This window comes from Micrasema longulum, unplaced genomic scaffold, assembly GCF_059751315.1.
Source record: "Micrasema longulum isolate JH-2025_06_02 unplaced genomic scaffold, ASM5975131v1 h1tg001793l, whole genome shotgun sequence".
Lineage (NCBI taxonomy): Eukaryota > Metazoa > Arthropoda > Insecta > Trichoptera > Brachycentridae > Micrasema > Micrasema longulum.
Genome location: NW_028278967.1, coordinates 78,897 through 90,536, shown reverse-complemented (window position 1 = coordinate 90,536; position 11,640 = coordinate 78,897). Strand labels below are relative to the sequence as shown.

The 11,640-nt window shown below is 35.8% G+C and overlaps 1 protein-coding gene across 12 annotated transcripts in view; it reads right to left on the bottom strand.

Moving 5' to 3' along the window:
• Nucleotides 1-435: 435 nt before the first annotated feature.
• The window catches only part of qtc (GRIP domain-containing protein quick-to-court), a 29,883-nt gene continuing 18,678 nt past the window's right edge, over nt 436-11,640 (bottom strand). For 6 of the 12 annotated variants that reach the window (XM_088237815.1, XM_088237817.1, XM_088237813.1 and 3 more), the window contains 4 exons: nt 6,168-7,286; nt 5,978-6,073; nt 5,063-5,155; nt 436-809 (listed from right to left, as the gene is read on the bottom strand). In XM_088237815.1, the coding sequence (XP_088093941.1) occupies nt 606-809; nt 5,063-5,155; nt 5,978-6,073; nt 6,168-7,286 (1,512 nt within the window). In that variant the 3' untranslated portion in view covers nt 436-605. Of the gene's footprint in view, nt 810-5,062; nt 5,156-5,977; nt 6,074-6,167; nt 7,287-8,570; nt 10,228-11,640 lie in introns of those variants that run through there. The other 6 variants (XM_088237821.1, XM_088237822.1, XM_088237820.1 and 3 more) reach the window with 3 other exon arrangements.

The window sequence follows — 11,640 nt, the reverse complement described above, 5'->3', positions numbered from 1 at the left end:
TTTTACTATGGATCTGTAATTAAGATCTACGGTAAAAAAAACCCATTAGTTTAGGTTTTATACTTTTTTTAATATTTAAAAGTTGCTTCTTGTAAAATTACATTTTTCGAGATAATGCGTTGTTCTTGCAAAGAAGCAATATGTTTTTGTCGGTTCAAATTAAGCCATTACTAGTCAAGTTTTTAATAAATTATAGTTCTATTAATTGAAGAAAACAATATTCAATATATTAAAAATAAAAAGTTATTAAAAATAGAATAGAAAAAGTTAAATATTTGTCAACCATGAAAGGCGAATTTGGTTAGGTTACTTCTTCCTTACTATAGACAACCATTTAGTAAAAAATGATTTTCTTTGCTCAAATCCCAGAGAAAAACGTTGAATATAAAATGAAAAAATATACACAAAAGGTTCTCAAATAATGTTATTTTAGTATTTTCTTTGATCAGAGATCAACAAAATAAATTTAAGCGAAGTAATAAATTCACTAGCCTTAAAAATACATACCTATACTGAAAAATATCTACTTCTAGTTCCAGCATTTATGTTACCCAACAGCACGGAGATATAAGGGAAAGGGTTGCTATTGATACTATGTACGTCTATTATGAATGCCGCGCTCTTTGGATGTTTTCTTTTTCTTTATCCGAGAACCCTAAAATACTTTCAATAGCGTTAAGGTGTCCTTGGTGGTTTTCTCTATCTGTTAGAAAGTAGTAGATAGCCGATTTCAGGAATTGGAGCGTCACTTCCGGGTCCACACTTCCTCTTGATCCTGCTTGCGCTTCAACAATGCGTTTATACATCGCCTGTAATCATTTACCAAAAATAAATATAAATGACAAGATATATGTACTTATGAACAATATTAGTACTTATGCAAACATAAAAATAGCACTATATACAAGTATTAATGTCATATGCATCAACCTAGTTAGATGTCCCAAAACCAATAAATGCTGTAATAAAATTTATTTTATCGTTAATTTAATTTCACTCATTAAAAATATTTAGTCATTAATTTAAGCTCAAAAAAAGCAGAATGTGTTTCACAAAAAGCTATATTTTTCAAGAAGCTTATAATGAAATTTATTTGATAAATAAATGTCTATGTTCGTCTGTAATTATTTTTTTTGGATAAATGTCCAGTTGTAGATATTTGCCATTCAGTATACCTAGATACTTTTGTCCACACCTTTGTCCAAATACTAATTTATTTATACGTAAAACAACCATTATAGATAGTGAATTACAAAGACTAAATATTGACATTGCTTCATTACAAGAGACTAGGCTAGCGGACAATGGCTCGATTAAGGAATCTTGTAATACATTCTTTTGGCATGGAGAATCAGCAACAGAAAGGCGTGAATACGGGGTTAGCTTTGCTGTTAAAACTCTTTGATGGCATGTTTAGAAATTACCGGTGGGTATTTCTGAACGGTTAGTAAAAAATGAGAGTCAAAACACAAAACTTCTATACAACTCTAATAAGTGTGTATGCTCCAACGTTAAACTCCGACCCCGACTCACTATTAAGTGTTACGATAGAAGTAAATAAAAAAGATAAAATAATCGTGCTGGGTGACTTTAGCTGACTATAGTGTATGGCCTTTAGTTCTTGGTCAACACGGATTAGGAAAAATTAACGAAAACGGACAACGGCTTCTTGAATTGTGTGCACAAGAACAACTTTGCGTCATAAACACATATTTTTCTGCTGGTCGAAGGCAAAAAGTTTCTTGGCAACATTCAAGATCAGTCACTGGCATCAACTAGATTTGATCTTAACTAGAAAAATAGATTTAAAAGATTTTTTGAAGACTCAAGCATATCATAGTGCAGATTGTGGATCGGATCATGCCATTGTTGTAACAAATGTATGCCTGCAACCACAAGAAATACATTACAATAAGACAGCAGGCACAAAAAGAATCAATACAATTGGTGTAACAGATGAGATGCGTTCCAGTTTTCAAAGGGAAATGAGTCAATTCTGTGATTCCAAAAATAACTCATCTGACACTTGGTATAATTTACGTGAGTCAATTCATAAGGCAGCTATAAAAGCTTTTGGTACTACAAAGAACCGAAGTAAAGATTGGTACGCAGATTGTGCCGTAGAATTAAACCCAATGATCCAAGCAAAAAGAGATGCCCTGATTAATTTTAAAGCATTTCCTTCTGATCAAAATAAACAGTCTTTGAAAAATGCAAGGGCAAATGTACAAAGAGAGATTAGGCGGTGTGCAAATAAATATTGGAATACGCTGTGTAGCGACATCTAAAATGTGGCGGATACTGGGAATTCTTTTGCTATGTATGAAGGCATAAAAAGAGCAATTGGATCTGTTGTCAAAAACTGCGCCTCTAAAAACTATTGAACCAAAATAAACAATTGGATCGTTGTGTGGAACATTACTCGTCCCTATACTCTTTACCAATTCCAATATCATCATCTGCTTTATATTCCGTTGATGCATTAGAAATTATGGATGAGCTGGATGTGATTCCATCACTTACAGAACTCAAACAGGCTATTATGAGTATGAAACAGCGAAAAGCTCCTGGTGTGGATGGTATACCCGCTGAGATACTGAAAGACCAGTCTCTGTTACCCCAACTTTACCTTCTTCTCGTAAATTGTTGGAACGATGGTTATGTTCCACAAGACATGAGAGATGCGAACATTATTACATTATACAAAAACAAGGGAGACAGAGGTGACTAATAATTATAGAGGTATCTCCTTGCTGAGCATCATGGGTAAAATATTTGCCAAAGTGTTTCATAGACGAATTCGAAAATTAGCAGAAAGGACATACCTCGAAAGTCAGTGTAGATTCAGAAGAGAAAGGTCAATTACGGATATGATATTTGCTCTTCGGCAACTTCAGGAAAAATGCCGTGAACAGCACAAACCGCTGTTTATCTTCTTTGTTGACCTGACCAAAGCTTTCGACACAGTGAGCAGGGAGGGTCTTTTTAAAGTCTTGGAACACGTGGGATGTCCGCCGAAACTTCTTAAAATATTACTTTCATTCCATGAAAATACAAATTGTACTGTTCAATTTGAGGGTAAAAGGTCAACTGCCTTCAAAGTGGAGTGTGGAGTGAGACAAGGATGTGTGCTGGCACCCACTCTTTTTGGTATTTATTTTTCGGTGCTGCTTCACTCAGCATTTAAAGATTGTGAAACCGGGGTGTACCTCCACACTAGACCAGATGGGAGGCTATACAACATCGCAAGGCTAAAAGCCATCACTAAATGAAGACAGATACTCATTAAAGATTTGCTATTTACGGATGATGCTGCTTTTATTGCGCATTCCGAGGAAGATCTACAACTTTTCAAGGATCTGTTTTCAACAGCGTGTAAAAAAAATTCTATGGAAATAAGCTTGAAAAAAACTGGTGAAAAAAATGAAACCAACTGGTCCAAGAAGTTTAAAACTTGAAAAATTGTTTTCAGGCGTTGCCTAGTATGTAAAATAATTCAGTCAGATGAATCTCTTCACAGCAATAAAGGTTTCAGCTCTTTAACTGCACTTAAATCAACAAATTGAAGAAATATGGATGTTCAAACATAGGCGAAATGGTGAATATTACACAGTGTGTAAAGTGGCCACTTAAACCAGCCAATGACAGGTCATAAGCCCTGTAAATGCCTAGACTTTCACATTTCCTTATTTAAGGTATTCTCCATCCCTGTTGTTATTTGTTAATTGAAAAAAACTGTTATTTTACGACAAGACACAGATCAGAGGCCAGAAATTAAAGTTGATGGTCAAATACTACAGGTCTGTTCAAAGTTTTGTTACCTCGGTTCAACAGTGTCTGGAGACTGTTCGTTAGACTAGGAGATCAACTGTAGAATAGGAAAAGCAGCTACTACATTTGGAAAGCTCCAAGACAGAGTTTGGAAAAATGATAAACTTACCATATTTACCAAAGTACAAGTTTATCAAGCCTGTGTACTCAGCGCGCTCCTATACAGCGGTAAAACCTGGCCTACTTACAGACACCAAGAAAGGAAAATGAACGCGTTTCATTTGCGATGTTTGCAGCGTATTCTTGGCGTGATGTGGCAGAACAAAGTCTTCGGCGATGGCACTCTTAAAAGAAAGACGCCTGCGATCACGGTCAAGTGAGTCGAATGGAGGATGGCCGAATACCGAAAGATATTATGATTGGAGAGCTTTGTGATGCTAAACAATCCCACGATGGTGAGCGATTGCGATTTAAAGATGTCCGTAAATGTGACATGAAAACTTTTTGCATTTACGCTGATCATTGGGAAGAACTCGCCAGGGATAGAGATGCATGGAGAGGAGCTGTAAAGGAGGGAAAAGCGGCACACGACGACCTCTGGCTGGAAAGTCTGAGGCTTAAAAGACTGCGAGGAAGGCAGCTACCTACTGGAGCCCCCCCCCCCACAACCTAGAAGTGTGAGAAATGTGGCCGACTGTGCTGGTCCCGTATAGGACTATACAGTCACCGGAAAAGCTGTTTTTCCCAGTCTATAAATTAAGTGTACATCACCATCGTCTTTCGAAGACAGACGGTTGCCATATAGATAAACCTAGATACTTTTGGATAGACAACTGAGTTTCAAAAACAATTATACTCGCCTCTACCTGCCTGGATGTCATTTGTGTTTTAAAATTATGATTCTGTGTAAAAAAAAAGTATGGGTACAGTACACCAATAATCAGCAATGCTTTATTTACCATCTTTACAATCAGCAATGCTTTATTTACCGCCTGTACAATCAGCAGTTACGATTTTTCCATATTTTTTTTCTTCTTTAGCAACAACGCTTTAAATTAACTTTCACAATCCATTTTTTTCTCAAAAGAGGCTGTTTCTAAATTATTTTGATGTTAGAAATAAAACAAATATTTTATGAAAAATGTACATGCTTTGTAAATAAAGTGCAAAATTCTACCATGCGTTAGTGCAAATAATACTCTGATGGAATAATAATAAAATAAAAGTTCTATTAAGATAAAAAGAAGCTAATTATTATGCATTTTTCTGCTTTTTTACAGCATCATCCCACCTTTCGAGCGCCTAGAACCCAAAGAGAAACAGCCTCCTTTGCACTTAGAAGTATATGTGATTTTGACGTACGCTCCGGCGAGTAGGTTAGATCCTGTAAAATACTTTGGTGTTATGGTTACAATTCACTACACATGTAATTTAAAAATGAGCCTAAAGCTTTTCCACAAGGACCTGTTAATATTTTTTTTGTCCCAACATCCATTGTTAGAAACCGATTGCATTGGCAATGATAATTTCATGTGGCATAACAATATTCCTTCATAATATTTTCATAAGGTACACATAAAAACAACCTTGTGAATAATTCATTCTAATGGGTACTCATTTCTTTAGCTAAATATGTAGTATTATGTGCCAGCAAGTATTTTAATTTTATTTATAATCTGATTCCTCTGTAAATTATTAATTCTATAGTCATTATTTCCTTATCCACACCCTGTGGTGCTCAGGGGACTGCATTGGTGCTCCGATTGTAACGCATCTTGATTATTTTTGTTACATTGAAGGTAATGTGATCAGTCTTTACACTCCAGATGCCAGCCATTCCAGAAACAATAAAATATTACAGTGTAGAACCACCTTAAAAACCAATAATCCTATCCACCCCGCTAGGAATTGAACCCAGAACTTCAAGCATGGGTGGCGGATGTACCAACCACTTAATTGCGAGGTGGAATTATCTCCCCTCGAATTGCTTTTTCAGGTTTTTTACCTTAGAGTAGTCACCGAGTCGAAAGCAGTCATCCAGGTTTCTGGTTCTATTAACTGTATTCTTTATCCATCCGAACAATAACTAAATTCTATAGTAGGTATATCATATAAAATATTTGTGATCTTTTGTTTCCAGATGCAGTGAAGTAATTTGTGTTAACTGGTTCATCCTTAAATTATCTGTAAAAAATAATTTGCTTACCCTTAAATTGTCCAATTCACGTTGTGTGATTTGTAACTCTTGTAACAATTCAGGAACTGATACTCGACTTTGTGGAGTGTGGGTGAGCTCCAGTACCTTAAAGATAGATTCATTGGTATTTTACAATGAAAAATTAAAATTGTTAAATTCAGACAAAAAAATACAGGTCAAAACTGAACACTAAACTAACCTGATTAGCCTGTTCAAACTGAGCAGCTTGTTGACCTTTGGTGTACATGTGAAGGTACATTTTATGATGTTTGTCTTCTTGTTCCGCTAATTGCTTACTAACTTCTTCCAAACGTTTCTCTAATTCTCTTATTCGTTCCTTAGCTTGCTCATAGTCAGGCATAATACTGCAATACCGTGTGTTGACATCTGCTAACTTTTGTAGGATTGCTTCTACTCTATCATTATGAATAGTCTTCATTTCCTGTGTTTCATCCATTTGTCTTCGAGTAATGTCTTCTATTTTCTTTTCATAAATATGAATCAGTTTTCTTCTTTCATCTTCTCTATCGAGATTATCTGTGCTACAAGCTTTATCTTGCAAATTAGTTGCCATAGAATCTTTGGAGTGTACGGACGAGTTGGATAAGTCTTCAAAATGGCCGGAATCAGCTAGAGAGCTATGCAAATCACTTAAGTTATAACTACAAGAAGGCATTTGATTATTCTTAAAATCTACACTGTCCCCTTTATACTCTGAATTTGATTTTAACGGGCCATCGTCAGTTAAATCTGCAACATTATCACAGTCAGGAGTGGCAATTTCTTCACCAGCGAGTTCTTTGACAGTTACTGCATCGCTCGAATTAGATTTCTCATCAGGTGATACGAGGGAGGCTTTGTAGAGTCTTAGTTCGACTACTTCTTTGGTCAGTCTAAATATATCACTGTCTTTCTTTTCTAAGTCCAATTTGGCTTGGTTTAATAGGGCTTTTAGCCTTCTTATTTGTCGTTGAGCTCTCTGGGTGGGAGTTAGATATTCTTCTCCTGTCTGACCAGCATGTACCGAGCAATGAACGACATATTTCATTTTCCTGCCACTGAATGTTGTTCCGTTGCGTGCCACGTAGGCGTGATCACAGGATGCAGTGGTTGCCACGCTACTGTAACTATGTAAGGAATCCATGTCATCATCCATGTGATGGTCCATCTGATCCTCAGGGGAAACCGGGGGAGTTACTGGGGCTATACCATTTCGACTGGGTGGCATAGAACAGAGACATGTTTTTGTAGCAGAGGGTGATTTTACTGGTGTTTTGGCAGATTTATACTTGTATGTCGGTTGTGACAAACTCAGGGACTGTAAAAAAGAAAAAGAAATTAGAAGTACATTTTTTTATTTAGTGATTTTTTTTCTTACATTACATAGAGTACAAACAAGATATATCCCGCATAGGCATAGCCTGTGTGTGAGTATACTGATTTAATCAGCTTTACGTTACAGCATGTAAGTATATACACTATACACACAATAAAAAATATACAGTATAAATATTTTAATATAAGAAACAAAAAATTAACTTAAAAGAACAACTGAAAACTCAATGATTCCCAAATCTCCTTGTAATTAATTTATAAAGACTACTATCTAGAGACAATGAATGATGTATAGGGAGCATTGATTAAATTTTTTTATTTTAGTAAAACTTATTTGAATGGCATTTAAGTAGTAAAATTTTATAGTAGTAATATGAATATTATTGGTAATTTCAAGGTTAAACGTTTATGAAAGGTATTTGAGTATTAAAATATTATTGTAGTTGGCAGGTTCGGTATACATGTATTCTTCTTGTTGAGTTTTTACTGAATTCAGTAAAATACGGAATTCTTCAGGTTTTTTCGGTTTCAGTCAAGATGTTCATCGTCGTTTGTTAAATATGAGTTAAGACCTTCAATAGTTTCGCAAATTTGCTATTCATCTTGAAGTCAAAGAAGTATCTGGTATACAGTACATGGTTTCTTTTTATTATTGTAGTGGAATATCTTATTGCACCCATCCATATTTATTTATTTATACAACAACGGTTCAAAGAACCTTTTACAAAAAAATAATAATAAATATGCCGGAGACAATATATCAATAAAGGATATATTGTCTCCGGCAATCCATCACCGCGAAACTCACATTTGACCACTTTCGAAGAGAGAAATTGGAACATTTGTTTTTAAATGTGTGTTCAGCAAAATTATGGATTTTTAAAACAATCCATAACTTGAGTGAAGACGCATAAGAAAAAATCTCTCTCCTTGAAAGTGGTCAAATTTGGCATGATGGATTGCTGTCGACGATATATATTATTATATACTGTAAGTGTTGGTGACAGGGATGCGAGTTCAGTTTATTTGTTTTTTTTTTAGGAGCCATTTTTTAAAAAAAAAGTTAAATTTCTGTAATAAAAAAATGCAGTAAAACCCAATTATCAGGATTAATGAGTGCCAGACGTCACCTGGAAATGCAGAAATATGGATAATTTTACTAACCATCAAAACAATATTTTGAAAGAAAACACAACATTTACTCTAAGGCCACTTTTTGATTGCTTTTGAAATAATACAGCGAATTGGAATCACATTAAAAACTTACTTAAACATGTCCAGCAAAGTTGATTACTTTGATGAAGAGACTCGTTTAAGAGCAGCAAGGTCTCGCATACGCATGACAGTTAGAAGCTGTATATGGTCGCATTCGGGCTGTTGCTCCATCCACTTTAAGGCAGTGTCCAAACAAAAGAATGCCTCATTCGCAGTAGGTCCCACTTCCGGTTCAGCTGAAGTAGCGTCAGCGTCTTCATCGCTCACCTGCTGAGACTCGTCCATTAGATTTTGAAGTAAATCGTCATCATTTAACATTTGAAATCCAGCGCCCGTTAAATCGGACTGCAACCACTCGTTTATGTCATCTGCATTGCACTCGGAACAGCCAGGAATTTTAACAAGGATGTTCCGGATGTCTTCAGTCGATATTTCTTGTTCAGCCTCATTTTCATTTTTATTTTCACTTTTCTCAAATGTTTCTTCCACTTCCTTTCTCTTTGCTGATCCCTTTTCTTTCTGGTTTTGTTCTATTGTCGAAATTCCATTAAGTTTATTCCACGCCCTCTTTAATGTTATGGTTTTAACAGAGTTCCAAGAGTCAGCTAACATGTAAGAACAGTCCTTTAAATCTATCTTTTTATGGTATGCTAGAGTGCCCTCTTCATCTTCATCTGCTAAGAGCAGTTTTTGCAACAGTTGTCTTCGGTAATGGCGTATCATGCACTCTATTATGCCTTGGTTCATCGGTTGAAGTAAACTCGTTACATTTGGTGGCAGGAAGAGCACTTTAAAACGCCCATTTTCTCTTTCTAAGAGGTTTTCAGACGGGTGAATTGGCGTATTATCGACGAAAAGTAACACATTCTTATTTTTCCCTATTTCCTTTTGGTATTTTTTTGCTTCCGGAATAAACACTTTATCATACCACTCTGTAAACAATGCAGCTGTCATCTGTGATTTTGTTTGATTATTGTACACCAGGGGAAGGTTTCTGACATTTTTAAAAGCCCTCGGCGATTTCAATTTACCGATCAAAAGCAAAGGGAGCCGATGAGTGCCTGTTGAGTTAGCGCAATTAAGCACTGTCACTCGTTCCTTGTTAATTTTGTGTCCGAGAGCAATAGTTTCTCTCTTTGAGGCCAAAGTTGTATGAGGTAAAGCCTTCCAATTAAAGCTAGTTTCATCAGCATTGTATACCAACTCAGGGTCATAGTTTTTAGTTTCATTTTTAAACTGTTCAAGAAATTTATTAGCAGCAAGCTTTTCTTTAGCCACATCGAGCAGTTGAATACCGCGTCCAGCCTTAAAATTACGAAGCCAGTCGTTACTTGCTGTGAACTCAGACACACCATCGATCTTTTCAGCAGACGTTTTTGCTTTCTCGCATATAATTGGGCCAGACAGAGGATTTCCAATTGATTTTTGCTGCAGAAACCATTTAAAAGCTGCCTCCTCTAGCTGTTTATTTTCAGCGGTCCTAATCATTTTTCTGGATGAGCTTCCATCTTTACGTTCCAAAACGGAAACAAAGTTCATAGTTATTGAAGAACTATTTTTCTTTATGTCAGAAATAGTGGATGTGCCTACATTATACATTTCGGCCAATCGTTTACCGGACACTCCTTTGTTCAGTTCTACAATAATGTTCACTTTATCACTCATTGACAACACAACTTTTTTTCGTTTATAAGACATTTTAGTTAGGCCTATACACCGAAAAACTATTTAGTAATGCTAACAACTCGCGAACAAACATTCAACGGACGAAAAGCGTGAACAACAAGGCAAATCGGACCCAATCGCGCGATATGACACTGACATAAGCGACCACAGATTATACTGAAATATACAAATTTATACTTTAGATAGACCATAGACCTAAGAGGCAAATATATGTACTGACGGCCAGAGTTGCCAACCTCCACCAAGCGAAAATCACTAGATTCTGAAAAATAAATCGGTAATTTCGGTAAATGAGGAAGTTCAGCCCAATGTAAAATTGTATATAAAAAAGTATTCTGCGATAAAAATTAGCACATTAAATTGTAAAGTGAAGTTTCTTGAAAATATGAAAAAAAAAAAAAAAAAAGATTTTAATAAACAAACTACTTTGTATGACGTCACTTTAGTTTTTCCGAATCAACCAATGATAAGAGAATTGCATAATATTTCCGGTTTACGGTAAGTTAACTGACGAATCAACAGAACTCATCGATAAGAAGTGGAAGAGAACTTGAAACGTCACAAGCGAAGTAATCTAAAAAATACAAAACTTAAAAAAATTATAGCGCCGATAATACGATACATAAAAATTCAAACCCATTTTTTTGGCATATTTTTATAGTCTATTAACAAATAAACAGAACTTCCTAATTCCCTATAACCCCGAGTGTCGTGGCTATTGCAAACTTCAAAATTTATTGTTCCCGCAAAGCATGGAGGGAGGGAGTAGCCACAGTTTCCTATCTTTCTAGATTTGTTGTCCACCCAAAAGCCGTGAGCGGGGCAAGGGAGCGGCTGCTGTTGTGTCATAAAAATTAGCAATTTTTCAAAATTTCATAGATAAACCATTTTTAGATTGAAATTAAATTATCTCAAAATTGATAGAATTTCCGTCGAATTCAGTAGATTGCTCTCAAAATCGATAGATCTTCCAAAAAATCGATATAGTTGGCAACTGTGGACTGAAGCAATGCGAAAGTAAAAAGATATGGGGTGAAAAACTTTCATTCTGGGGTGGAAGGGTAGCTCCAGATTTTAAGAAATCTGACGCTTCATCATAATTTATCTATCCGCACCCGGTGGCGTAATCATCGCTAGATCATTTTTGTTACATGAAAGGTATGGTGATCAGTCTTTCGCTTTAGGTACCAGTCCAGAAACAGTGAAATATTGCAGTGTTAAACCACCATTAAAATAAAGGCTTTACGTCGACCCTGCGAGAAATCAGGAAGAATGGTAGGCAAATGCCCCAAGCACTACACTACGGGGTGAACTTATCTCCACTTGATTTCCTTTATTTTAGGATTTAGCTATCGAGTCGAAAACGCTCATAAAGGATTTTGGTTCTATTTCACAAACAGAACTTTCATCCGCTTGGATACGGAACACGTGTTACG